Source organism: Monodelphis domestica, chromosome 1, assembly GCF_027887165.1.
Source record: "Monodelphis domestica isolate mMonDom1 chromosome 1, mMonDom1.pri, whole genome shotgun sequence".
In the NCBI taxonomy this organism is placed as follows: Eukaryota; Metazoa; Chordata; class Mammalia; order Didelphimorphia; family Didelphidae; genus Monodelphis; species Monodelphis domestica.
In genome coordinates this window covers 757756546-757784065 of record NC_077227.1, presented here as the reverse complement: position 1 = coordinate 757784065, position 27520 = coordinate 757756546, and the positions used below count along the sequence as shown (strand labels likewise).

Here is a 27520-nt window from a genome sequence, read left to right as displayed (position 1 = left end):
GATTGGCCTCTCATGGAGCTGTTTGGGTGACGCAGGCTGGGTCAGGACACCCCTACGGACAAGGCCTGCTCCTCTGGCCAAGCCTCGGAGACTGAGGCTTCTGGGAGCCCCAGCCCAGGGCCCTGGAGGGGCCTTCAGAGCCACAGCCCCGAAGCGGTCAGTGTGAGGCCGCTGGGCCAGCTGGCAAAGGAGTGTGGGAAGGGCCGGGGGGGGGCTCCTGGGAGGGATGGGGGCTCGAGCCAGGGTTTGAGTTGTTATCTATGTTCGGACAAGCTGGGCCCCTTTTTCCTGCCCGGGGTCCTCCTCTGCCTCCATGCCTCAGTCTCCCAGGGCTCCTGAAGCCCTGCCTCTGCCCTCCCCACGGGCCCCAGGAAACGAGGGGAGGACCCGGCCTCTGCCCTTTGGACCTTTTGCAATCTTCTGTGAACTGCTTCTCCCAGGGAGCTCTGCGGCCAGCCGGTGGGCCGGACTATATAAGGGCTGCTCCAAGAGAGGGGCTCATTCTTCCCCGGGACCAGGCAGCCAGCAGGAAGAGCCGCTGCCCATCGAGGACCCCGAGTGAGCCGGCGAGCGCCCAAGGGCCCCAGAGAAGAGCTCGGGAGCGGCAGGAGGCCGCCATGGGCCCCCGGGGCCGACTCCTGCTCCTGCTGCTGCTCCTGGCTGGCAGCTCCTCTCGTGAGTGCTGGGCGCAGGCTGGGCGCGGGTCCGATCCGGAGCCCCCAGATGTGCTCCAAGGCCAAAGGGGCCTGCAGGGGCCCCGTCTCTGGGAGGTGGCACAGAGATGATGCCCGGGGGGGGGGGGGCAGAGCCTCAGAGAAGGGCTGGGCCTGGGCCGGGCATCTTCCCAAGAGCTGCCGGGTAGTGATGCCCAAGACCGACGCTGGGGGGGGGGGGGCCGGCCCTGGGCCACCACTGACTGCTCTCTTCCCTTGCAGAAGAGGAGGGGGCAGAGAACCACAGCGCAAGCTGTCCCAGTAAGTCTCCCAGCAGCCCAGGGTGGGGAGTGGGGATCAGGTGGGTGGGGAGTGGGGTTCGGGGGCGCCCTCCCCCTCTGCAGGACCCCGTGGGTGGGTGATTAATCATTGATCAGCTGCCTGTTTGCTCGTCCCCTCCCCCCTATCGACCTTTGGCACCTGGGGGCGGCCAGAGGCCGGTCCTGGTCAAACATGGGGCCTTGGCGCCCCCTGCTGGCCGGACCCACTCTCTGGGCCTCAGGCTGGGCTGGGGTCCCCTCAGCCCCCAGGGGCCCTGCTCGGGTCTTGGGTCCGAGGGTTCCGGGCCCTGCCCCTGGGAGCCCCCCAACCGCCATCCTGTCTTTGTAGAAGATTCGACCCGCTTCAAACACCTCCGAAAATACGTGTACAGCTATGAGGCCGAGAGCGCCAACGCCGCGGCGGGCACCTCCGACTCTCGCAGCGCCACCAAAATCAACTGCAAGGTCCGTGGCGCCAGGGGTGCCAGGGGTGCCGGGGGAGGCGGGGACCCGGGCTGCCTGGGCTCTCCGTCCAGCTCTTGGCATGGAGGTGGCACCAATAAGCCCTCGTGGCCCACCTGCCCGTCTCCCTGCAGCAGGGGGCACACGAGAGGTGGGAGGGAGGAGGCCGGGGGCCAGCGAGGGCCTGGCGTCTCTGCCCGCCAGCGGGCACTCTGGAGAGTCTGTGGGGGCATCTCACTAGCTGTTGTTCGCCTGCATTTTGAGGGGGGCCTGGGGCAGGGCCATAGGAGGACCCGGATCTCTTGCCTGGGGAGAGCATCTCCCCCCAAGCAGGGCTGTGGGCGCCCCAGACCCCCAAATCCCCTTGTTGGGGCTGCCCTGCCCGGCCTGTCTGCCTGCCTCCCGGGGAGCTCGGGCTGTCCCTGCCCACTCTAAGCTCTGCCAGCCCCACTGAAGCCATGGGCCGAGCTCGGGCGCTTCTGATGCGTAGAGGGCCGAGGACCGAGTGCTCCATCCCCACAGTCTGATTATCGTGGGACGGTGGCAGGCAGGACCCCGGGGATTCTGGGGTGCCGTGGCCATCCCTGGGGGCAAACCCTGGCACGCAGGGACAAATGAGGGTCCCCCCAGAAGCGTCCAGGCCAGGCAGGAAGAAAAGCCGCGGGCAGACGTGAGCAGGTGGCAAAGGCTAGCGGCATGCTGGGAGTCTGGCTGAGGAGGGGTCACCTCTGCAGGGGCAATCTGGGAAGGCCCCCTGGGGGAGGGGCAAGGCGGAGAAGGCCTGAAAGCACAGGAAATGTAGAGCCGGTGGGTCTGGGGGCGGCCCTGCAGGCAGCACCCTCAGTCAGAGCCGGGCCAGACGGGCACAGCATGACCGAGCTTGGGAGTTGCCCCAGCGTGCCCCAAGGCATGGGCTGAGGACTAGGGGCAGGCCCAGGGCATCGGCTCAGGGATGGGAGGGAGGAGCCGGTGGCCTTCGATGCCTCTCCTGGCCCCCCGCCTGGCCCTTGGCTCCCAAGCCAGGACAGACGGACGGACGGACTGTAGGCTGAGCAGGGAGCAGCCTTAGAGGGGCCGACGGGCAGGGCCCTTCCCTAACCCACAGGGGAGACTCCCCTGCCCTGTCCCCCGCAGATGCCTCCCAGCACCCACCACCAGAAACTCAAGCCGGCCCAGACCTCCTGCCCATTGTTGGTCGGGTCGGTTGGTCAATCAGTCAGTCAGTCGGTTGGTTGGTCAGTCGGTTTGTTGGTCGATCAGTCAGTTGGTCAGTGAGTCAGTCGGTCGGTCAGTCAGTCAGTTGGTTGGTCAGTCAATCAGTCAGTCAGTCGGTCGGTCAGTCTGTCAATCAGTCAGTCAGTCGGTCGGTGAGTCAGTCGGTTGGTCAGTCAGTCGGTCAGTCAGTCAGTCGGTTGGTCAGTCTGTCGATCAGTCAGTCGGTCGGTCAGTCAGTCCACAAGCACAGGGGGGGGGAGGGGGGGCTCCTCCTGCGATCCGTGTCTGGCCGCTGAGCCCGGCTGCGATCAGAGGAGGCCCCCGACCGGCCCCCGGGGAGGCGAGCCAACAGGCTCCAGAGGCCGGATGGCCGGCCCGAGGCCCAACACCGCCCGCTGGGCTCCCGCGTCTCCCCAGGTGGAGCTGGAGGTCCCGCAGCCCTGCAGCTTCGTCCTGAGGATGAGCCAGTGCAGCCTGAGGGAGGTGTCCGGCTTCAGCCCCGAAGGCCGGGCCCTGCTGAGGAAGACCAAGAACTCGGACGCGTTCTCCGAGGCCCTGTCCAGGTGAGGGCCGGGCCTGGCCCGGGGGGGGGGGGGGGCAGGGCCAGGATTTGCACTCGGATCACCGGGGTTCTGTCGCCTTCGCTCCCCCAAGGAGAGGAGGGGGCGGTCTGTGGCCCCCGGAGACCCCAGGCCCAGGGGGGGCGGCAGAGCCCCGGCCTCCAATGGCATCTCTCCGGGGCCAGGCACGAGCTCCGGCTCAGCATTCCCGACGGGAAGAAGGTGCTTCTGTACCCCGAGAAGGAGGAGCCCGTCCACATCCTCAACATCAAGAGAGGCGTCCTGTCCGCCCTGCTGGCGCCCCTGGAGACGGACGAAGACGCCCAAGAGCTGTCTCTGGTGAGGCTCCCGCCGGATAGGGCGACTCCCAGGGGGCCTCACGGCCACCCCCTTCACAGCTGAGGAAACCGAGGCAGCCGGGGGCAGAAGGGACTTGCCCCAGGTCGCACGGCCAGCTCCGGCTCTCCACGACTGCCGGGCCGGTCACCGGGCGGGCAGGGGCTTGAGATCCGCCCGACGGTGCCCTCAGTCAGAGGGACGGGCCGCTCCTCATTCCCCAAAGCGAGCTCTCAGGCCCGAGGACTGTGCAGCCCCCCGGCCCCCCCCCGCCCTGCCCCCAACGCCGCCCCCTTTGCTGCCCAGGACACGGCCCACGGGAGCTGCCCCAGTTTGGTCACCGTCCAAGCAAGAAAAGGGACCGTCGCCACCGAGATGACCGTCCAGAGGAACCTGCAGAGATGCGACAGATTCCGGCCCATCAGCCGGGCCGCCAGTCCCATCGCCCTCGTCCGGGGCCTGGTGAGTGCCTCCCGCGGCGCCCTCCGGCCTCGGGGGGCCTCCTTGAGGGCCGAGGCTGCCCCGGGCTCCGGCCCAGCCCAGTGCCGGGCACACAGGACGAGGGAGCCAGCGAAGGAGCGAGAACGAAGGGCCGGGGGGCTCAGGCTGGGGGGGGCTCAGGCTGGGGGGGGCTCAGGCTAGGCTGGGGGGGGCTCAGGCTAGGCTGGGGGGGCTCAGGCTAGGCTGGGGGGGCTCAGGCTAGGCCGGGGGGCTCAGGCTAGGCTGGGGGGCTCAGGCTGGGGGGGGCTCAGGCTAGGCTGGGGGGGCTCAGGCTAGGCCGGGGGGCTCAGGCTAGGCCGGGGGGCTCAGGCTAGGCCGGGGGGCTCAGGCTAGGCCGGGGGGCTCAGGCTAGGCCGGGGGGCTCAGGCTAGGCTGGGGGGGGCTCAGGCTAGGCTGGGGGGGCTCAGGCTAGGCTGGGGGGGCTCAGGCTAGGCCGGGGGGCTCAGGCTGGGGGGGCTCAGGCTAGGCCGGGGGGCTCAGGCTGGGGGGGGGCTCAGGCCAGGGGGGGGGCTCAGGCCAGCCGGGGGGCTCAGGCTAGGCTGGGGGGGGCTCAGGCTAGGCTGGGGGGGCTCAGGCTGGGGGGGGCTCAGGCTGGGGGGGGCTCAGGCTAGACTGGGGGGGGACTCAGGCTGGGGGGGGCTCAGGCTAGGCTGGGGGGGCTCAGGCTAGGCCGGGGGGCTCAGGCTGGGGGGGCTCAGGCTAGGCCGGGGGGCTCAGGCTGGGGGGGCTCAGGCTGGGGGGGGGCTCAGGCCAGCCGGGGGGCTCAGGCTAGGCTGGGGGGGGCTCAGGCTAGGCTGGGGGGGCTCAGGCTGGGGGGGGGCTCAGGCTGGGGGGGTTTCAGGCTAGGCTGGGGGGCTCGGGCTGGGGGGGGCTCAGGCTAGGCCGGGGGGCTCAGGCTGGGGGGGGCTCAGGCCAGCCGGGGGGCTCGGGCTCACAGGCTGAGTGGCTCCTCAAAGGGGTCTGTGGGCTCCGCCGGCCTTGGGTCCCCCCGCTCTGTGCAGAGCTCTCTGCCTGGGAGGCGGCGGCGGGGGTGCTCCTGAGCCAGGGAAGGGGGTCCCCGTGGCGGCCCCCGGACGCGGCCTCGGAGCCGGCTCCCAATTCTCGGTCCCCCCCAGGGCGGCCCCTTGTCCAGCCTGCTGAGCAGCGAGCAGACGTGCCGCTACACGCTGGACCCCCGCCGGAAGCACGTGGCCGAGGCCGTCTGCAGGGAGCAGCATCTCTTCCTCCCGTCGTCCTCCAGGTGCGCGTCGGGCGCCGTCCTGCCTTGCCCCGGGGGCTCGCGCTGGGGGGTGGGGGGGGTGAGGGGGGCCCCCTGGCTGGGGCGGCCCTTGGGGAAAGGGGGGACGGTCGGGCTCGAGGCCGGACTCTGCTTTCCAGGACCCCGTCCGGCATGGCGGCCCACGTCACGCAGACCCTGAAACTCGAGGACGCCCCCAAGATAAACAGCCGCTTCTTTGACGCAGGTGGGCCGGGGGCCTGGGCGGGGGGCTGGGGGGGGCCGGGCCCGGGGATGCCCTTGTGGGGGCTGGACTCTGGGAGCAGCCGGGGGGGGGGGGCCGGAGAGTGGACCAGGGCGCTCGGTGAGGCTGAGGGAGAGGAGGCTGGGCTGGCGGGTAGTGAGCTCCCCGTGAGCCAAAAGGGCCCAGCAGAGGCTGGAGGAGGCCTCGGGAGGCTCCTCCGCCTGAGACGTGCCGGCTCGGCCCTCTTGCAGCCGCTTCCCAGGAGACGGGGCTGGCCGTGGCGCGCTCCGAGGAGGCCCCGGCGGCCCCCGCGCAGGACGGGGAGGCGCTGCTGAAGACCCTGCGCGAGCTGCAGGCGCTGCCCGCCGCGGGCCCCAGCGAGGCCAGGGCCGAGCTCTTCGGCAGGCTGGTCCGGGGCCTGCGGGGGCTCCCCGAGGACGGCCTGGAGCCGCTCCTGCCCAGGCTTCTGGACGTCTCCAGGTAAAGGGCTGGGGGGGGGCCGGACGGAGGCCGCGAGGAGGGGGGGGCGGGGGCTCCCATGTCTGGGGGGGGCCAGACGGAGGCCGCGAGGAGGGGGGGGCGGGGGCTCCCATGGGGGGGGGGCCGGACGGAGGGGGGCGTGGCCAGAATGGCCGGAGGACTCCTGGGCCGGCCGCTGACCCTGGGCTCTCGTCCCCAGCCCCGTCGCCCTGCAGGCCTTGGCGCAGTGTGGCCGGCCGCAGTGCTACGCCCACATCCTGCGCTGGCTGCGCACCGAGAAGGTCAGCCCGGCGCTCCTGGACGCGGCCGCCTACGTCCTGGCCCTCGTGGCCGGCCCCTCCGGCCACGCGCTCCACGAGCTGCTCCGGGCGGCCCAAGAGAGGCCCAACCGGGTCACGCTTTACGCCCTGAGCCACGCCGTGAGCAGGTGAGAGCCGGGCTGGGGGCAGGGGCGGGGGGGACCCAGAGCCTGGCGGGGACCCAGAGGGGGGGACCCAGAGGAGGGGGGCAAAGGGGGGCTCTCCCGGCGCCTCGGGGCCCCCAACTCTGCTCTTGGCCCCCAGGTACCACCCGCAGACCCCGGGGGCGGGCCAGGAGCTGAGGGCCGTCGCCGACTACCTGATGTCCCGGCTGGGGAGCGAGTGTGCGGGGGGCAGCGAGCAGGACGTCCACTTGACCCTGCGGGTAAGGCCGGGCCCCCTCCCCCTCCCCCCGCCCCGCCTGGCCCGGCCCCCCCTCACGCCGCGCCCCCCTCCCCCCGCAGGTCCTCGGCAACATGGGCGGCGTCCTGGAGGCGGCGAGCCCCCAGCTCAAGGCTTCCATCCTGAGGTGCGTCCAGGGCGCTCCGGCCCCGGCCCTGCAGAAGGCCGCCGTGCAGGCCCTCCGGAAGATGGAGCTGACCAACGAGGTGAGGCCGGGCCGCACGTCCTGCCCACCCGCCTGGGGAGGCTTTTCCGGGGTCCTCCCTGGCTTTGGAACCCCTCAGCGGCCTCTGCTCCGGCCCATCTGGCCGTGTGACCTTGGGCAAGTCCTGTACCCTCCCAGAGGCCGCCCCCCCCAGGGGCTCAGCCCGGCCCGGGGGGCCTTCCAAGGGGTCTCCAGGCTCCCCCGGCAGGCCGGACTGACCCTCCCCCATCTGGGCTGCAGGTGCAGAGCGTCCTCCTGCAGGCCTTCCTGGAGGCGGCGGCTCCCGAGGAGACGCGCCTGGCGGCCTACCTGCTGCTCATGAGGCAGCCCGGCCCGGAGGCTCTGCGCCGCGTGGTGGCGGCCCTGCGCACGGAGGGCAGCGAGCAAGTCCGGGCCTTCGTGGCCTCCCACCTGGCCAACATCGTGGGCTCCGAGGACCCCGGCGTGCAGGGGTGAGGGGACGGGGGGGGCAGGGCAAGGGGGGCGGGGGGGCCGGGGGGCCGTGCGGGGGGGGGCGGGGGCTGGGGGGGCCAGAGCACAAGGACCAGCCCTGGAGGGGGCAGCGACCCCCCCGGGCAGCCTCCCAGCCAGCCTCCATTCCCCGGTTCAGCCTCAGGAAGCGCGTGGAAGAGGCTCTCCAGGGCTCGCCGCTCCCGCCGGCCGCAGACTCCAGGAGGTTTTCCCGCAACTACCAGCTCCAGCAGACGGTGTCGCTGCCCGGCGCCAGCCCGTTCTCGGTCCAGGCCGAAGGGAACCTGCTGCTGGAGCCGCGCAGCCTCCTCCCCCGGGAGGCCGTGCTGAAAACCACCCTGTCCCTGTTCGGCTTCCACCCCAGCGACCTCGTCGAGGTGGGTGCCGCGGCCCCCCCCCGCCCCCCCAACCCCCCCCCGCCCCCCGGCCCCCCCAGCGTGTCTCTGGACAGGGAGGGCCCAGCCCGAGGCAGGAGGCGCCCGTGTGTCCCGGGGGGGCAGAGGGAGGGCCGGGGGGCCTGGGGGGGCTGGGGGAGCCCAGAGGGGGCCAAGAGGGCCCGGGGGGGCCCGGGGGGCTGGGGGGCTGGGGGAGCCCAGAGGGGGCCAAGGGGGCCCGGGGGGGCCCGGGGGGCTGGGGGGCTGGGGGGGCCCAGAGGGGGCCAAGGGGGCCCGGGGGGCTGGGGGGCTGGGGGGGGCCAGGGGGCCCGGGGGGCTGGGGGGCTGGGGGAGCCCCTGACCCTCTCTCTCGGCAGGTGGGCCTGGAGGCGCAGGGCTACGAGGCGGCCCTGGAGGCGCTCTTCGGCAAGCAGGGCTTCTTCCCCGACAGCGCCAGCAAGGCCCTGTACTGGGTGGACGAGCGGGTGCCCGACCCCGTGTCCAGGGTGCTCGGCGACCACTTCGGCTACAGCAAGGCCGAGAAAAGGGACCAGGTACTCCCCGGGACCCAGGAGGCCAGAGCCTTGCCGCGGGGGGCGCCTTTCTGGGGGGTGCTGGGGAGCCAGTGGGGGGTGCCTTTCTGAGGGGTGCTGGGGAGCCGGTGGGGGGCACCTCCCCGACCCCCCAACCTCCTCCCTGGGCCTGGTGGGCTCTCGGGGCTCCTGTCCCCCCCTGACCCCCCGGTGCCGGCAGGACATGGTGAGCGGGCTCCTGCGCAACGTCCAGAGGCTCCTCGAGGACTTGGGGTCCAGGGAGGCGCCCGAGGCTCAGGCCTACCTGCGCGTGCTGGGCCAGGAGCTGGGCTACGTCAGGCTGGAGGACGTCCGGGCCTGGGGGGCGGCGCTGCTCAGGACCGTCCAGTCGCTGAAAGGCCTCCCTCAGCTGGTGAGTGCCGCCCCCTCTGGCCCCGCTGCTGCTTCTCACCGCGGCACCCCCAAGAGAACTGGGCCAGGGCGGGAGGGAGGAGGCAGGGCGCAGGCCAAAGGGATTCTGGGAGTGTGGGGGAGGGGACCTGGCGGCGGTCCCAGAAGGCTTCGGGAAGGAGGTCCCCCCAGAATCCCTCCGAACCCAGATGCCGAAGCAGCCCCGGCTCACGCAGGGGGGGCCACGAAGCACTGACTGAGAGCCGGGCCCGCCCCGGAGGTCTCCCCTGCCCGGCACTGACCCAGGAGCTGGGCCCAAGCAGTGTGGGGGAGCCTCAGGACAGAGGGGGTCCCGGGCGCCCTCCAGGCCCCAGAGAGAGGGACAGCCACAAGCCTCGAGTCAGTCTGGGGGCTCTGGGGGTCCTGGGGGTCCGGGGGGCCTCCCGGTCAGCCCCCCCCCCCATCTGCCTGCTCCAGATCGCGGAGACCCTCAGTCGAGGCTCGCAGAGCGACCTGTTCCTTCACTACCTCTTCCTGGACGCCTCCATCGAGCTCCCCACCGGCGCCGGGCTGCCCCTCCAGCTGGCCACGGCCGGCCTCATCGTGCCCGGCCTCAGAGGCGGCCTGAAGCTGCAGGTGGCCGATGTGAGTCCAGGGGGGTCGGGAGGCCGGGCCAGGGGACCCAGGAAGGCCGGGGCCCCTCCAGGCTAGGGCAGAGGGCGGAGGCCCAGGGTTCCACCCAGGCCTGCCAGGTGCCCGGGGCCCCGGCTGGGAAGGGCCTTGGGGGGTCCGGAGGCCAGGGGTCCCCGCAGCCCATCCCCCGCACAGGCAGGGGCCGGGGCCAGCAGAGGGCCTCCAGACCACCTTGGAGTGGAAGGGCCCTCCCTGGCACCGTGCCCAGGCCGCCTCCTGCCGCTGAGCCTCCCTCCCTCCCCGTCCCCCGCAGAAGCGGGCAGAGCTGGTGGCGCGGCCCTCCCTGTCCCTGGAGCTGGTGACCCACCTGGGCATCTCGGTCCCAGACTTCGCTTGGAGCCGGGTGCAGATGAACTCCCGCCTCTACCACGAGGCCGGCCTGGAGGCCCGAGCGGCCCTGGCCAAGGGCCAGCTGAAGCTGGCCTTCCCGGCCCCCAAGAGGCCCGTCAAGCTTTTCCAGGCCAGGTACTGCTCCAGGCTGGGCTACAGGAGGCCCTGGGGAGAGGCTGGGGTGCTCAGGGCCCATGGGGGGCTCTGGGGGAGAGGCCAGGGTGCTCAGGGCCCATGGGGGGATCTGGAGGAGGGGGCTCTGGGGGAGAGACTGGGGGGGCTCCAGGGGAGAGGCCGGGGTGCTCAGGGCCCATGGGGGCGCTCTGGGGGAGAGGCCAGGGCTCCTCCTGGGCCTCCCTGCCCCTGACTGCCCCGAGGGACCCTGGGGGAGAGGGAGGGGGGCTGCCTGTGTTGGGAGTTTGGGGGGCCTCCCGAGGCCCTGGGCTAACTCTGCCCTCTCTGCAGCCACAGCCTCTCCCTGGCCTCCTCCGCCACCTCGTACAAGCTGGGCCAGGCCGCGGCCCGGCCGTCCTGGGCCCAGTGCAGACCCCTCCTGAGGGGCCTCAGCTCCTGCGCCTCGCTGACCTACCCCAACGCCAGCGCCCTCAGCGCAGACGCCAGGTAAGGGCGGGGCGGCTACCGGCCCCCTAAAGCCCCCCCCCCAGCCCAGGGCCCGCCCACTCTGTCTCCTAGCAACGCCAGGTCACCTGGGCCGCCTCCTCTCCTTAGCTTTGACCTGGAGCTCCGGCCCACCGGCGAGGTGGAGGACTACGTGGCCAGCGCGAGCTACGAGCTGCTGCGCGGAGAGCCCGGCGGCGGCCTCGTGGACCAGCTGAGGCTCGCTGTCCAGGCGGAAGGTGAGCGCGTGCGCGTGTCTGTCTGTCTGTCTGTCTGTGCGCGGGCCCATGCGGGTCCGTGCCCACCTCCAGGGGCGGGGCGGGGCAGTAAGTAAGGGGCGGCTGCCCTTCCAGGCCCGAAGCCCGCCGAGGAGGCCACGCTGACGTTCCGGTACCAGCGGAGCCGGCGGGAGCTGAGCAGCGACCTCCAGGTGCCGTCCCTGGGCGTGGACCTGGGCAGCAGCCTGCGGCTCCGTGACCTGTCCGACGCGGAGCAGGCGCGCTACAGCCTCACGCTGGACGTCCAGGCCTGGAAAACCACGGAAATGACCTTGACGGGCCACATCAGGTGAGCGCCCAGGTGGCCCTGAGGGGGAGACCTGGGGCAAGGCCCCTCGCCTGCCTCAGTTTCCCCAGCTGTAAAATGGGGCTAGTCAGGGCAGTGGGGCTCCAGGTTGGTGGGAGGATCCCCCGGGCGGGGCCAGCCTCCGCCCACTTCTCTTGGCCCGCGCCCCGCCTCTTCCCACTGCATGCGGTCTCCGCAGGTGTGACCGGAAGGCAGAGGGTGCCCTGGGCGTCGTGCTGTCCGTGCCCTTCCTGAAGGCCGAGGCCCGGAGCGAGAGCCTGGTGCGCTGGGCCCCCAGCGAGCTCCTGCTGCAGCTCGACAGCTCGGCCACCGCCTACGGCACCACCGTGTCCAAAAGGGTGGCCTGGCGCTCAGGTAGGGGCCGGCGGAGGAGGGGCCGGCGGGGGAGGGGGCGGGGGCGGCCTGAGCGCTGGGCGCTGACCAGCCCTGCCCGCCCCTGCAGACGACAAGAAGATGGAGCTGGAGTGGAACGCGGGCAGCATCACCGACACGGGCACGCTGGCGGCCCACCTTCCCCTGGACGTGGCCGGCTACAGAGACAGGCTGAGACGGGACGCCTGGGTCCTGCTGGAGCAAAAGCTGGCCCACACAGACATGACTCTCAGCCACATGGGCTCCAAGCTGGTGCAGGTCAGCGCCCTGGGGGAGGGCTTCCTGGAGGCGGCGGCCCGTGCCAGGACAAGGGGGCTCCTTTGGCCTCTGCTCTGACCTTAGTGGCCAAGGGGCCCCGGGACTCTGACCACTGGTCTTCGGCTCCTGCAGGCGCTGGGCACGTGGGCGCAGAAGGCCTCCCAGGGCCTCCCTTACTCCGAGAGCCTGCAGGGGACACTCCAGGGCCTCCGCCAGTGGGAAATGCCGGCGCTGCAGCTTCCTGACCAGCTGTTCTTGAAAAGGTAAAGGGTCGGCGGAGATGGTTCTCCCCGTTCTGCAGACGAGCAGACCGAGGCTCAGAGAAGCAGTGCGGCGGCCCCCGAGCCGCCGGGAGGTCAGTGAGGGGCCGGGCAGGCGGGAGGCGCCGCCGTCCAGGCCGGGCTGACCGTCCGGCCGTCCTTCTGTGTGGCTTACAGCGACGGCCGGCTCCGTTACACGCCGAACAAGGATCACGTGAAGGTGGACGTTCCTCTGCCTTTTGGAGGCAAATCTCTGGAGCAGCTGAAGCTGAGCCGAGTGATCCGCACCCCGGCCCTGGACCTGCAGGCCATCGGGCTCCGCTGGCCCGAGAGGGAGTTCCGGCTGCCCCCACTGACCGTCCCCGAGTCGTACCCCCTGCGGGTGCCCCTGCTGGGCGTCCTCGACTTCTCCACCAACATCTACAGCAACCTCTACAACTGGTCGGCCTCCTACACGGGCGGGAACACCACGGCGGCTGCCTCAGCGCCGCACATCAGCCTGCAGTCTCGGTACCACGTCAAAGCCGACGCGGCCCTCCCTCTCTTCTCCTACAGGCTGCAAGGTGAGCCCGGGGGGGGGGGGGGGGGCCTGAGAGAACCGGATCGCCCAGCGGTCAGGGAAAAGCAGGCCTGAACCGGGAGCATCGTGGGGAGGGCCGGGGGCTGCCCCGGAGGAGAGGAGGCTCGACTGGCCCGCCAGGGCTCTCGCTCTGGGCCCCAGAGGGCAGGACGGGCCGAGAGGGGATGGGCGAGAGGGGATGGGCGCGTAGGAGCGCCACACCTCACAGGCTCTGCTGCTCCTTGCTGGGCTGCTGAGGCTGCGGACAAAGGCCAGCTTTCCAAGCAACAGGAGGGGCCCCGGGGAGCCCGTGGGAGGGCCTCGTGCCGGGCTTTGGGCTCCTTCTATGGACCCGGCGGCTCTCGCTAGGCAGAGACAGGAGCACGTTGGGGGGCCCCGGGTGTGCCTGTCAAGCGTCCATCCCCTCTTTGGATGTTTTGGGCCTACGACGCAAGGTGTGCCTCGGCCTGTGTAGAGGCCAGCCAGATGCGGGCTGCATCCATCCTTCCCCAAGGCAGCCAGCCTGGCCCATCGGGTCCCTTTGTCGGACCCAGGACCGATGCTGCCCGGCTCTGGGAAGGTGGACTAAAGTAGGGCCTGAGGAGGATGGAGGACGGGTCCCTCCCTCCACCCAAGAGCCTGTTTCCTTTCTTCTAAAATGGACAGAGGTGCTCCCTCCGTGGGCATCTCCCATTCACCTGCAGTAAGCCACTCCTGTGGCTTCCTGCTTTAGGCAGTACCATGTTTGCTGCTGAGTAGGTGCATGTGGGTCCATCCATCCAACCATCCATCCATCTGTCTCTCCGTCTGTCTTATCCTTCCTTATCCAACCATCCATCAATTCATCTAACCCTAATCCTCCCTCCCTTCCTCCCTTCTTCCCTCCCTCCCTTCCTCTTCCTTCCTTTCCTCCTTCCTTTCTTCCTTCCTTCCTTTTATCCTTCCTCCCTTCCTCTCGCTTCCTTCCTTTCCTCCTTCCTTCTGTCTTTCCTCCCTCTCTCTTCCTTCCTTTCCTCCTTCCTTCCTTCTGTCCTTCCTCCCTTTCTCTCTCTTCCTTCCTTTCCTCCTTCCTTTCTTCCTTCCTTCCTTCTGTCCTTCCTCCCTCCCTCCCTCTTTTTTCCTTTCCTCCTTCCTTCCTCCCTTCCTCCCTCCCTCCCTCCCCCCTTCCTTCCTTCCTCCCTCCTTCCAGAAGGGTAGGGCAGGGCCCCCGCCCACCCATCTTTAGCACCCAGCCCATTCCCATGTTCTCAACGTTTGTTGAAGGAATGAAAGAATCGATGGCAGATCCCTCACCTCTGCCTGTCGTGTTCTTCCTGCTGTCCCTCTCCCAGGGTTTGTCCTGGGCTTCTCCCTCTTTGGAGCCCAGCCCGGGCTCTGGCTCAGATGAAGTGGAGTCCATGGCCTCAGTGTCTTTTGGCTCAAATCAAGCCAGTGAACATCATCAGGGTCCGAGCAGTGAGGATCAGGCAGGCATGCTCGGGAGAGGTTGGCTGTTGGGCTGGACTTGGCCAGACATCCTTGTGAGAGCTCCGTGAGGGAGTAACGGGAAGCAAGGATGTCCCATTGAGAGCCTGCCTGGGTTCTTCTCCCTCCCATTCAGTTGAAATCGGAGTTTACAGGAAAGTCGGGGCTGAGGCTCAAACAGAATGAGGCCGTGTGGGCAGGATGGAATCTGCCCTGGCCCTCGGCGAGGGTCTGGCCACAGGGAGGAGTCCCCAGAGCCAAGCTCAGGTTCGAGTAGAAGATGTTAAGAAATGCCAGTGGCCAGCCCTGGTCAAATGACCCTAGAGTCAGTCGTGAGGGGGAAGTGTGGAAAGCCTGGGCTTTGTTGACGGTGGAGCCTGGCACTGGCTTGCTAATTACTACTTACCACTTTCAGCAGCAACCTGGACCCTTTCAGAAATCCCTGCTTTCTTTCATGTGGGCCCCAGCTTCTTCCTCCAAGGCCCATCTCAGCCCCTCTGGGATCTACCGGGTCTTTGAGAGTGGCAATGGCCTCCAGTCAGCCCGATGCCAAGTTTCTCTCCCCTAGACTCCACCTGGCCCACCTTCAAGACCTACCAAGGCTTGTGCCTTCACTCCCTCACTCAGTCAATCAACAGGCATTTAGTGCGTTCCCCCTGGTGCTGGCCAGTGGGGCTACAAGTACAGAGAAGGAAATCATCCCTGCTTCCATTCTGAGCGATGGCAAGGACATATGTGTACTGGCCTGGCTTTATTTAACGGGTGTCCTTTCTCTTTTTCCTTAGGATCCGGGGAAACAACTTATGATCACAAGAACACATTGACTTTCTCCTGGGATGGATCTCTGCACCACAAATTGCTGAATTCAAATATCAAGCTCAGCCATGTAGAAAAATTTGGGAACAATCCAGCCTCCAAAGGTTTCCTGACATTCGATGCTTCCAGTGACTTGGGGCCACAGGCGTCCCTCTCAGTCCAGCTAGAGTCAAAGAAGAAGTCTCATGTGTACTTCAAAGAAATCAAAGGCAGCGGTCAGTTCACGGCTTCTTCCTTCAATGCTAAGAGCACATATGCCCTGTCCTACCAGAGAGATGTGAGCACAGGCCAGATCACTGGAGAGTCCAATCTCAGCTTGGACTCCTCCTTCTTCCAGGCCACCAACCAAGTGACGGGAAGGTACGAGGATGGAAGTCTCTCCGTCACATCTGCCTCCAACCTACAAGATGGCGCTGTGAAAAACACTGTTTCCCTGACACTGGAAAACAGCCAAGTGACTCTGAAGTCAGATACCACCGGAAAGGTCTCTGACCTCTCGGCCCTGCACAAGTTGGACGTGACTTTGACTTGGCACAACGCTCTGCTCCGATCCGAGTCTCAGGCTGATTTCCGGACCCTGAAGGCCTTCAGCCTCCTCTCGGGATCCCTCAATTCCCGAGGCCTTGAATTGAACGCTGACCTCCTGGGCACCGATGGAAGTAGCAGTGGAGCTCACAAGGCCACTCTAAGGATTGGACAAGATGGCCTGTTAACCAGTGCCACCAGCAGCCTCAAGATCCTTCCACTGATGCTCGAGCATGAGTTGAATGCTGCCCTGGGACCCCTGGGCTCCTCCTTGAAGGTGATGACTAATGCACGCTATCAGGAAAACAATGCCAAGTTCACCGTGGATGGCAAGCTGGCCCTCACAGAGGTAGCCCTGGGCAGCGTGTACCAGGCTGCGGTTTGGGGCACAGACAGCAAAAACGTCTTCAACTTCAGAATGAACAAAGAAGGACTGACGCTGTCCAATGATATGATGGGATCCTATCAGGACATCAAGTTGGAGCACATGAACAGCCTGGTCATTGCTGGCTTGTCCTTAGATTTCACCTCCAAAATGGAGAATGTGCTAAGCTCAGACAAGCTCTACCAGCACAGCTTCAATGTCCAGCTTCAGCCTTACTCTCTCCTAGCTGCCGTGAACCACAACCTCAAGTTCAATGCCCTGGACCTGGCCAACACAGGGAAGCTGAGGCTGGAGCCCCTCAAGCTGAGTCTGGGGGGCAATGTGAAAGGCACCTATGGAAATGGAGAAATCAAGCATGTCTACAGCGTCACCTATGCCGACTTGTCTGCGAGTTACAAAACAGACACTGTCGGCAAAGTGGGGGACTCAGAGCTGACCCACCGGCTCAGTGCCAACCTCGCCGGGCTGGCTTCTTCCATTGACATCAACACCGCCTACCACTCAGAGTCCCTGCATTTCAGCAACATCTTCCATGCCATGGCGGAGCCGTTCAAGTTGGCCGTGGATGCTCACACCACAGGCAATGGGCGCCTGATCCTCCTCGGAGAGCACACGGGGCAGCTGTACAGCAAATTCCTGCTGAAAGCAGAGCCTCTGGCCTTCACCTTCTCCCACGACTATAAAGCATCTTCGGGCCATCAGCTCCGATCCAGGAGGAGCCTCGAGACTTCCCTCGATCACAAAGTCACCGCCCTGTTCACTCCAGCTGAGCAGTCCAGCTCCTGGAAGCTGAAGGCCCTGGCCAACAACAATGGCTATGACCACGACCTCCAGGCTTACAACACCCATGAGAGAGTGGGTGTGGAGCTCAGGGCCGGGGCCACTGTAGACCTTGCTGTCTTTGACTCACCCATGGAGCTTCCCTATTTGTTCAGCGAACCTGTTAATGCCATTGATGCACTTGACTTGAGGACTGCTGTTGCTGAGCCTCAGGTTTTCAGTCTTGCGGGCACTGTTAAGTATGACAAGAATCTGGACCTTCACGTCATCGACCTTCCGTTTTTGGCGAGCCTGCCTGCTTATTTCGAGAAAGCCCGAGGGGCCGTGCTGGCCAGCCTCCAGTACCTGCAGCAGTACTTGAAGAGCATCAATATCGACCGCCACGTGAAGCACTTCCGAGCGACCTTAGACAGACTCCCCCAACTGATTAATGACCAGCTCAGCAAGCTGAATCTTGAAGCACGAGTTGTAAATGTGAAGGAGAGCCTGATTGCTTTTCTTGAAAATTCTAAGTTTACAATCGATGATCTGCAGAACTCATTAGATAATGCCAAAATCAGCCTCAATGAATTCTCCACTCAGTTCCAGACTAACTTGATACAATTTGATCAGTATATTAAAGATAATTATGACTTGCATAAATTAAAAGAATCAATCACAAAACTAATCAACCACATAGTTGAAAAATTAAAGTTTGTTGATGAGCGGTATCAGATCCGTGTACTTGTGATGAAAGCGGTCCAAGATGTTTATGTCTTTGTTGAAAACCTCGATGTCAATAAAATGGGCAGTAGGGCTGTGGTCTGGATTCAGAAGGTAGATTCTCAGTACCAGATTCGAGCTCAGATCCTGGAGAAACTGCAGCAGCTGAGCCACCAAATTCAGGCTGTTGACCTCCAGGACTGGGCTAATTGGCTAAAAAGACGAATCGAGGACATTGATGTTAGAGTGTACTTAGAATTCTTTAGGACTTCTTTGCCAATCCAAGAAATAAAGAATATTGTTGAGCATATAACAATTCTTGTCATGAATCTTTTAGAAGATTATGAAGTGGCTGAAAAGGTCAGCGTTTTTCAAGCTAAGATACATGAGCTCATTAATAAATATGAGGTATCCAAACAGGTCCAGGTCTTAATGGATAAATTGGTCCAATTGGCCAACCAATATAAGCTGAAAGAAACCATTCGGGGACTGGCCAACTCCCTGAAAAAAATCGAAATAAAAGCCCATTTTGAGAAACTCTGTTTACTTGTTGATGAGGCCATTAAGAAGATCCAGACAGTCACATTTGGGCAACTGATTGATGAAGTGAACAAATTCCTGGACCTGTTGGTAAAGACATTGCAGTCTTTTGATTACAATCAGTTTGTGGATGAAGCCAATAAGACAATCCGTGAGCTGATCCATAATATCAATGAGGAAATCCGGGCTCTGGAGCTTCCCCAGAAAGTAGAAGCTGCCAAATTGTATGTAGCAGAGGTCAGAGCTGTGCTCTCTGACTACCTGGAGAAGATCAAGGACACCCAGCTCACTGTGATCACTGACTGGTTCTGGAACATCATGGGCTCTAATTTTGTAGTCGACATCAGAGGGAGATTTCTGGAAGTCCTCGAGGACACACGAGACCGCCTCTACAAAGTGGACCTTCAGAAGGAGATCCAGCAACGCTTGCAAACTCTCAGCCAGGTGTATGACACCCTTGTCAACTATGTCCATGATTGGTGGCAGCTGATTGCCAAAGAGATAACTGACTTTGCTGAGCAATACAACATCAGCGACTGGGCGGAGAAGCTAAAAATGCTGGTAGAGCACGGCTTTACTGTCCCCGAGATCAGGACAGCCCTCGGCACCCTGCCTGCCTTCGAAGTCAGTCTCCGAGCTCTACAAGAGGCCACCTTTCAGACTCCTGATTTCATCATTCCCCTGACAGACTTACGGATCCCTTCTATTCAGATCAACATGAAGAAGCTCAAAGAAATCAGGGTTCCGTCCAAGTTTACCACCCCAGAATTTACCATCTTCAATACCTTCATGGTTCCTTCCTTTACCATTGACCTCATAGAAATAAAACTCAAGATCATTAGGACCATTGACCAGATGATGTCCAGTGAATTCCGGTGGCCCCTGCCAGAAGTATCTCTGCAGGATTTGAAGGTGAAGGACACATTTATTGCCTACCTCACCCTCCCTGACTTCCATTTCCCAGAACTGACTGTCCCAGAAATCCTGATTCCCAAGCTCAGCCTAAGTGAATTTCAGGTTCCTGATCTCCAAATCCCAGAATTTCAACTTCCCCACATCCCTCATACAGTTGTAGTCCCAACCTTTGGCAAAATGTCGGGTGTCTTAAAAATCACTTCTCCCTTCTTCACCCTGGACGCGAGTGGGGGCATCGAGAACACAACGACCTCCAAAAGCAACCCAGAGATTGTGGCCTCCGTGACCGCAGAAGGACAATCCACTTTGGACTTCCTGGATTTCACGTTTCAAGCGGATGCACACCTTTCAGCCCCTGAAATGGAAAGGATGGATATAAAGGAATCTCTAAAGTTCTCCAGCAAGTACCTGAAGGCAGATCATGAGAGTGAGGTGCTGTTTTTGGCCACCTCCATCCTTGGCAAAATGGACACGGTGGCCACTGTCTACACTGCCAAGAACACAGTGGAGCTGAATAACAGCCTGACTCTCAAGCTGCAGAAGCAAGTGACCTTTGAGAGTGACACAAAGTATTCCCACAAGCTGAACCTTCCTCAAATGGACTTCTCCAGCCAGACAGACCTGCGCCACGAGCTGGTGATGCTCCTGGAAGCGGGGCGCGTGGCAGCGACTTCCACTGGAAAAGGGTCTTGGAAATGGGCTTTCCCCCGCTTCTCTGACGAGGGCACACATGAGTCCCAACTCAGGTTCACTGTGGAAGGACCAATGGCTTCACTGGGCATGACCAATAAGATTAACAGCAAACACGTGAAAGTCAACCAGAAGTTGCTCTCCGAATCTGGCTTCCTCAATTTTGCCAAATTTGAACTCCAGTCGGAAGCCGAGTCCCAGCATGTGGGCCACAGCGCACTGACGGCTCGGGGCTCTGTGCTCCTGGGAGAGCTGAAGGCAGAACTCACTGGCACCCACGAGGCTCACTTAAATGGGAGGGTTACTGGAACCTTGAAAAATTCTCTGTCCCTTTTAGCGCAGCCATTTGAGATCGGTGCCGAAATGAATAACGAAGGGAACATTAAGGTGAGTTTTCCATTGAAACTGACTGGAAAGATCGATTTCCTCAACAACTATGCTCTGGTCCTGAGTTGTGACGTCCAGCAAGTCAGTTGGCAATCTGGTGCCAGGTTCAATCAGTACAGATACAGTCAGAATTTCTCTGCAGGAAACAGTGAGAGGAGCATTGAGGCTCACGTGAGCATTAATGGGGAAGCCAACCTGGATTTCTTAAACATCCCGCTTACGATCCCTGAAATGACTCTGCCTTACACCAACGTCACGACTCCCCAGGTGAAAGACTTCTCCCTGTGGGAAAGAACAGGCTTGAAGGACTTTCTGCAGACCACGAAGCAAGGCTTTGATCTGAGTGTCAATGTTCAGTATAAGAAGAACAGAGACACGCATGCCATTCCATTCCCCCTCAGAGCTTTTTACGATGCCCTCTGTCGAAACATCGATGCTCTCAGACAGCACGTTGAGAAAGGCAGAGACAAGGCATTTAGCTTCCTCACAAAGTCATACAATGAAGCAAAAGTCCAATTTGATAAATACAAAGTAGAAACATCTCTCGACAAGCTCCCTAGGTCTCTGAGGGTTCCAGGGTACTTCCTCCCAGGGCTCAACCTTGTAGTCCCTCCATTCACCGCAGAGATGCCAGCATTTGGCTACACGATTCCCAAGGAGATCAGTACCCCTGGGTTCACCATCCCTGGCATCGGCTTCTCCTTGCCATCCTACACCCTCGTCGTGCCATCCCTGGAATTCCCCGTCCTTCATGTGCCCAGGAGCCTCCGAAAGCTCACGCTCCCTGATATCAAGATTCCGAGGACGTCTGACCACCTTCTGATCCCAGCCATGGGCAACTTCACTTACGATTTCTCCTTTAAGTCAAGCGTTATCACGTTGAACACAAACATGGGGCTCTACAACCAGTCAGATGTTGTGGCTCATTTCAGGTCATCCTCTTCTTCAGTCATCGATGCTTTACAGTACAAGTTAGATGGCACAACTAGTTTGACCAGGAAAAGAGGCTTGAAGCTAGCCATGGCTCTATCCCTGACTAACAGATTTGTGGAGGGGAATCACGACAGTACCGTGAGTCTGACCAAGAGGAACATGGAAGCATCTGTGACCACCACAGCCAGAGTGCAGTGCCCAGTTTTGAAAGCAAATTTCCAGCAGGAGCTCACCGGAACCATGAAACCTAAACCCACCATCTCTTCATCCATCAATGTCAAGTATGACTTTCAGTCTGCCCGGTTGCACAGCAGTGCCAAAGGGGCCATTGACCACAAGCTTGCCTTAGAAAGCTTCACATCAGAAGGTTTCACCCCTTACTTGTCCATTGAGACAGCCACCCAAAGTAGACTCAGTGGTTCGGTCCTCTCCCAAAAGTATTCTGGGTCCATCTCCAGTGAGGCCAACTCTTACTTGGACCCAAAGAGCACACGCTCTTCACTGAAGCTAGAAGGGACCTCCAAAATGGATGGCATCTGGAACATAGAGATGAAGGAAAACTTGGCAGGGGAGGCTTCTGTTGGGCACATCTACACTCTCTGGGAGCACAAGGGAGAAAACTCTTTACAGCTGAGGGGAGGGTTTTCAACAAACGGGGAGCAGAGTAGCAAAGTGACTCTAGAGCTTGCTCCTTGGACCGCCTCCAGTGTGATTCAGGTTCATGCCAGCCAGCCCAGTTCCCTCTTTGAGAAGGCCTCTGTCAGCCAGGTGGTGAGCCTGACTGCCAGTTTCAAGGACCAAAAAGCCAGCTGGAAAGGGGAGGGTCACATTCAGTCCGTGTCCCTTGGTCACAATGTACAGCTGTCTAACGACCCAGCGGAAATAAGGATGGACGTGGCCAGCTCTTTAGAAGGCCAAATGGCCTTCCTTGATGACATCCTCCTGCCAGTTTATGACATTAGCCTTTGGGACATCTTGAAGATGGATGTCACCAACTATACCAACAAACAATACCTCCAGTTTTCCAGTGCTCTGGTTTATACCAAGAACCACAGCGGCTATCGGTTTTCCATCCCTGTGAAAGAAACAGCCAATGAGTTCCTCATCCCCAGACCAGAACTGAGGTCTCTGGTCACACTAAGCAGTGGCCACGCTCCCCCCTCCATCCTGGAAAGTGCCTCCATGAGATTGGCCAAGAAGACGAGCATTGCGCCATTTGCCATCAGTTTACCATTTCTGCCCCAAGTAAAATTCCCCAGAGTGGATGTGTCTACAGAATATTCTCCCCCTGAAGAGTCCACCCTTCCCCTGTTGAGGGTGACGGTGCCCGAGTTCCAGGTGACCCTGTCTCCATTCACTCTTCCTAAAAGACTTCCCCTTGGTGGGGTGACTCTGGATCTGAATGAGGTGGCTACCAAAATTGCAGACTTTGACCTACCCACCATCACCATGTCTGAGCAGAGCATTCGAGTCCCAGCTCTGACCTTCTGGCTTCCCACTGGCATCTTCTTGCCCTCCTTTGGAGCACTGGCTGGAGAGTTGCGAGTGGCATCACCAGTCTACAACACCACCTGGAGTGCTCGACTAAGGAAGAAAGAGAACCAGCTGGAGACCACGCTGGAGGCCACGTGCAGCTCCACAATCCAGCCCCTCGAATATGACCTCAATGGTAAGGACAGAGCTGATTCTCTTTCCTCTGAGTAGGGGTCCCCACCAGGTGAGCCAGGGGCTGAGTGTGCTCCCAGGTGACATCCCAGAATGGAGGAAGGCCCATGGTGGCAGTCACACCCTCTCAGCTTTGGATAGGGTTCCTTTAGGAACAGGGACTGTGGGAGGTGGAGATCAGTGCCCTTTAGCTAGGCCGAGCTGCAATGAGATGAAAAGAATTTTTTTTTCATGATCATAGGTTTATTCTTGGGAAAATCAGAGTCAAAACTGGCTTGGGACAATGTAGCTTGTTCACCAAACAGTAGCTTTCCCCATGCTCATGTGCCCCTGGTAGGCCCTTCAGACCCGGCACAGACTCAGCCGAGGTGGTCCCCCCTTAGAGGCTGAGAGGGAGGTCGTGGGCCATTCTAGAAGGGCTTTCTGCAGAAAGAATCGAGTAGGTAAAAACCGTGTCCCGGGCCAGGCCTGGAAATACACAAGTCGTGGCTCTAAACAAACAAACAAAGAAAATAAACCTTTTATTTTTCCAAAATTGTGGCAATTTAATTTCTTACCAGCTGAAAATGTAGAAGAATAATAGTAAGACTTTATAATAATTATCCCAATAGGGGCAGCTAGGTGGTTCAGTGGATAGTGATGGGATGTCCTGGGTTCAGCTTTGATCTCACTTTCTCACTGTGTGACCTTGGGCAAGTCACTTAGCTAAGCTTTGAAACCAATACCTAGTATCCATTCTGAAGACTGAAGGTAAGGTCATTCAAAGAAATCCTTATAACCACAGCTAGAATTTACATGCCACTTTAACATTTGCAAAGTGCTTTGCGAATATTTTTACCACCCTGGGAGGAGATGCTGTTATTGTTTGACAGTTGAGGGAAACTGAGGCAAATAGGAGTTAAAGGTCCCACAGCCAGCAAGTATCTGAGATTGGATTTGAACTCGGGTCTTCTCAACCCCAGGCACTGTTGTGGTGCCCTCCTAACTGAATTCTTCACTTCTGGGTCTGTGCCCACTCATGGTTCTTCCCCGATAATGCAGCAACCCTGGCCATCTCTCTCCCACAGTTAAGTCCACAGGGACCTTTGAAGATGGTGTCCTGGTGGGGAAGACAAGGGGCACGTTCTCCCACAGGGACCTGAGTGCGGAATATCAAGACGACTTCACGTACCAAGGCTTTGAGTAAGTACGGCGTTGTCTGTTGTGCAGAAGAGGGGATTCAGGTCAGGAACTCTTCAGAATGGAAATCCCCAGGGGCGTCTGAGCTGGCAGCGGGGAAGGGGCCGGGTCTCGGCACTGCTCAGCGTCTGATGATGGGCCTTTCCTGTTTCAGAGTCTTGGAGGAAACCATGACCCTGAGCATCATCAGCCCCACATTCACCGACGTCCACGTGCACTACCAGGAAAACCAAAACAGCTCTTCCGTGACCATCTCCTCTCCACCCATAGGCACCCTAGGCATCGAGGAACAGAGAGAAGACCTTGTGCTCCAAGGGAAGATGTACTACCAGCCCAAGGTGGGGGCCCTGGACATGGGAGAGAGGCAGGGGAAGCCCACCAAGCTGAGCAGTGGGGAAAGTGCCCCTGGGGTGTTTCCTCGAGCCCAGGAGCTCCTGAGACTAGGGGAACCCAAAGCCCACTTTCTGGAAACTGAGGCAGGTTCCCTTCCCTTCCTTCCCTCCCTTTTCCCTCCTCTATAGTTAGGGAAAATTGATTTAGAATGCCAGGGCTGAGTGGTACCTGTGCCCTCTCAGAAAAATGATTGACTCCCTCCTCTGCTCGTAGCCCCACCACTCGGCATCCAGGAGATCTTGACAAGTCTCCAGGCCTCAGTTTCCCCATCCGTGGACCAAAACAGCCCTTGCGCTGCCTTTCTTCTGCATCCTTTCCCTTCATTTGGCTCATTTGGCAGGCAGAGCCCTCCCTCCCTCCCTCCTCCGCACCAGTAGCCCTTGCAATGGTCCGGGTATGAGGAGCCAGGGGGTGGCAGAGTCAGAGGAGAGGAGAAGGCCAGGCAGGTGGGGAGGAGGCCTGAAGAGAGAGGGGGACCAGGGCTCCTTGTCTGCATCAGCCTCTCGGGACTGGCTGCAGGGTATAAATAATGACCCCAATGAAGAGGCACCAGGCACAGGGGGGTGTGTGTAGAAGACAGAAAAAGGGCAGCTGTGGCTAAAGTCAAGCCTGGAGATGGGAGGGCCTGGGTTCCAATCTGGCCTATGACACTGCCTAGCCATGTGACCCTGGGCAAGTCACTTGACCTCCACTGCCCAGCCCTTTCTGCTCCCGTGCCTTGGCACTGATACACGGCATTGACTCTGGAAGGTAAAGGCTAAAGGAGAAGAATGATGTGAAGATGCCCATGGTGGGAGCTCACCCGCCACTTCCCCCCTGGGAATCGGTAGACATGAGCAGAGCCCAGCAAGGTCTTAGAGAGGGAACTGACGGCCGGGCGAGCAAAGACTCACTCACCCCTGGGTGCCTTTTCTTGGTCTCAGGGTGACCAGACTCGCTCACCCCTGGGTGCCTTTTCTTGGTCTCGGTGACCAGAGTCACTCACCCCTGGGTGCCTTTTCTTGTCTCAGGGCAAGCAGAGACTCGCTCACCCCTGGGTGCCTTTTCTTTGTCTCGGTGACCAGACTCACTCACCCCTGGGTGCCTTTTCTTGGTCTCGGTGACCAGACTCGCTCACCCCTGGGTGCCTTTTCTTTGTCTCAGTGACCAGACTCGCTCACCCCTGGGTGCCTTTTCTTTGTCTCAGGGTGAGCAGAGACTCGCTCACCCCTGGGTGCCTTTTCTTGGTCTCAGTGACCAGACTCATTCACCCCTGGGTGCCTTTTCTTGGTCTCAGGGTGAGCAGAGACTCACTCACCCCTGGGTGCCTTTTCTTTGTCTCGGTGACCAGACTCACTCACCCTTGGGTGCCTTTTCTTTGTCTCGGTGACCAGACTCGCTCACCCCTGGGTGCCTTTTCTTTGTTTCGGTGACCAGACTCGCTCACCCCTGGGTGCCTTTTCTTTGTTTCGGTGACCAGACTCACTCACCCCTGGGTGCCTTTTCTTTGTCTCAGGGCTCGGCCGGAAGGAAGCTGGACGTGTCCCAGGCTGTGCTCTCCGTGGAGGGGCCGCGGCTCCTGCAGCTGAGGGTGAGCTGGGATGAGGAGGCGGTCTCGGAGCTGGCGCAGAGCCTGGGCGCTGCCTGGCCCCGGGCGGCCAAGGCCCTGTACGGCTACCTGGACACGTGGCACCGGCAGCAGACAGGCCTGGAGCTCTCCAGGGCCTCGGCCAAGCTCGGGAGGGTCTTGGCGAAGAGGGCCGACGAGACCTACGCGGGGGCCATGCGGCGCCTGGACGAGGCGGACGAGGGGCTGCGCCGGGCAGTGGGCAGCGTCCCCGCCATGTACCAGCAGGCGGGAGAGTACGCCAAGCGCCTCTACCAGCAGGCAGACCTCCAGGAGCTCAAGCACAAGAGCCTGGGCTGGGCCTCGAGCCTCGGGCAGGAGGGCCACCGGAGAGCTCAGCTCCTGCTCCGCTCGGCCATCGAGCTCCTTGGGGAGCGCCGCTTCTGGCTCCCGGGGCGGCCGGGCGGCCACACCGCAGACGAGCTGGGCTCGGCGGTCCTTCATCGGGTGGCCGCGGCCTTGTCCCGGGCCCTGTCCGGCGTCCAGCAGGCCCTGGCAGCGCTGCTGTCCTCCATCAGGGACGCGGACGACGAGGCGCTCTCGCGGCACCTGGGCTTGGGCTCGGCGAGGGGCTCCGAAGGCTTCTCCGCCAAGGCGGCCCTGCTGGACCTGGGAGAGACGCTGCAGGGCTTGGGCGACGGCGTCCAGGACGGCCTGAGCTGGGTGCAGACGGAGGCGCTCTCCGAGCTCCTGGAGTCCCTCCAGGTGACCCTGGCCCAGAGCTTCCAGGGCTTCCAGGAGCTGCTCGAGGAGCTGCAGAGGGAGGACTTGGCGGAGCTCAAAAGGCTGTTCGTGGATGGGGCGCACCTGGCCACGGACTGGGCCGCGATGCTCATCCAGGAGCTCGGGGAGGGCCTGCAGGCCGCGGGCTTCCTCGTTCAGGCCCAGCTGGCCGCGGCGTCCGAGCGCCTGAGCCGGCTCCACGCTGCCACCAAAGCCCTGTGGGAGGAGCACCGCGGCCCAGGGGGCTCCGGCTGGGCCCTGGCGTACTACGAGGTGGAGGAGACGCTCCTGCGGGCGGCCCGAAGCATCGTGCAGGCCCTGCTGGACTTCCAGGCCAAGACCTTGGCGGGCTTCCTGGGCGACAGAGAGCCGCTGGCCTGGCTGCCGTGGAAGGAGGTTCAGGACGCGCTGAGCATCCTGCTGCTGGAGGAGGGCAGAGGGCACGAGAGGCTGCAGGAGCTGTGCCGGCAGGCCCAGGACGGCATCGGGGCTTGGGCGGCCGCGGCCAAGAGGACGGCAGCCGAGCTCCACACCCAGCTGCAGGCCGCCCCCGAGCAGCTCTCGCGGGCTCTCCGGTGGGCTGCCGAGCGGGCCGATGGGCTCCTTCGCCTGCTGGCCTCAGGCTGCCGCGCCATCCTGGACAGCGTGCTGAGCCAGCAGCGGGCGGCGGGCCGTAGCCTGGACACCTACGTGCAGGTCCGCCCCGGGCAGCTGACCATCGACGTCCCCTTCCCTCTCCGCTAGTGGCCGCCCTGCCCTCGGGGACACCCTTCAGGGACTCCTCGCATCCAGTTCCCAGAAGAAGGAAGCCCTGCGGAAAGCCTGGGCAGCGCAGCGGAGGAAGAAGCGGAGCCCTCGCTGGGCAATTGGGAGAGACACACGCAGGGGCAGCTGGGCTCTGGGGGGCCGAAATTCTAATCAAGTGTTCTTGTTGGACTTGGAAAATCCAAATAAATGAAGTGTTCGAGACCTCCTAAGCTGGCAGCTGGCCTCTTCTTAGCTCTGGGAGGGCAGGAGGGAGCGAGAGACAGAGAGACGGGGAGGGAGGAGAGAGACAGAGCAGGAGAGAGGGAGAGGAAAAGGGAGAGACAGAGAGGGAGAGAGAGATATGGGGAGGGAGGAGAGAGACTGAGAGAGAGGGAGAGACACAGAGGCAGAGACAAAGAGGAGACAGAGAGACAGAAAGACGGAGGGAGAGAGAGATATGGGGAGGGAGGAGAGACAGAGACAGAGAGAGGGAGAGAGACAGAGACAGAGAGAAGAGAGGGAGGGAGGGAGGGAGGGAGAGACAGAGCAGGAGAGAGGGAGACAGAGAGAGACAGAGAAAAAAGAGTTGCTATAAATATTTTTTTGTATAATACATCCTCTCCTCTCCTCTCCTCTCCTCTCCTCTCCTCTCCTCTCCTCTCCCCTCCTCTCCTCTCCTCTCCTCTCCTCTCCTCTCCTCTCCTCTCCTCTCCCCTCCCCTCCCCTCCTCTCCC

General features: G+C 62.3%; 1 protein-coding gene across 1 annotated transcript; it reads left to right on the top strand.

Annotated features, from left to right (window-relative positions):
* The first annotated feature begins 492 nt into the window (after positions 1-492).
* APOB (apolipoprotein B) lies at positions 493-27016 on the top strand. The gene is made up of 29 exons (XM_056815009.1): positions 493-675; positions 936-974; positions 1323-1438; positions 3068-3213; positions 3396-3549; positions 3853-4008; positions 5163-5287; positions 5425-5510; positions 5759-5987; positions 6187-6414; positions 6551-6671; positions 6751-6894; positions 7134-7345; positions 7504-7741; positions 8116-8292; positions 8492-8683; positions 9139-9306; positions 9608-9819; positions 10150-10305; positions 10414-10541; positions 10656-10869; positions 11066-11241; positions 11330-11517; positions 11650-11780; positions 11955-12340; positions 14586-22142; positions 23206-23320; positions 23472-23655; positions 25206-27016. Exons 1-29 carry the CDS (start codon positions 618-620, stop codon positions 26781-26783), a joined length of 13614 nt encoding a protein of 4537 aa, XP_056670987.1. The 5' UTR covers positions 493-617; the 3' UTR covers positions 26784-27016.
* The last annotated feature ends 504 nt before the right edge of the window (positions 27017-27520 follow it).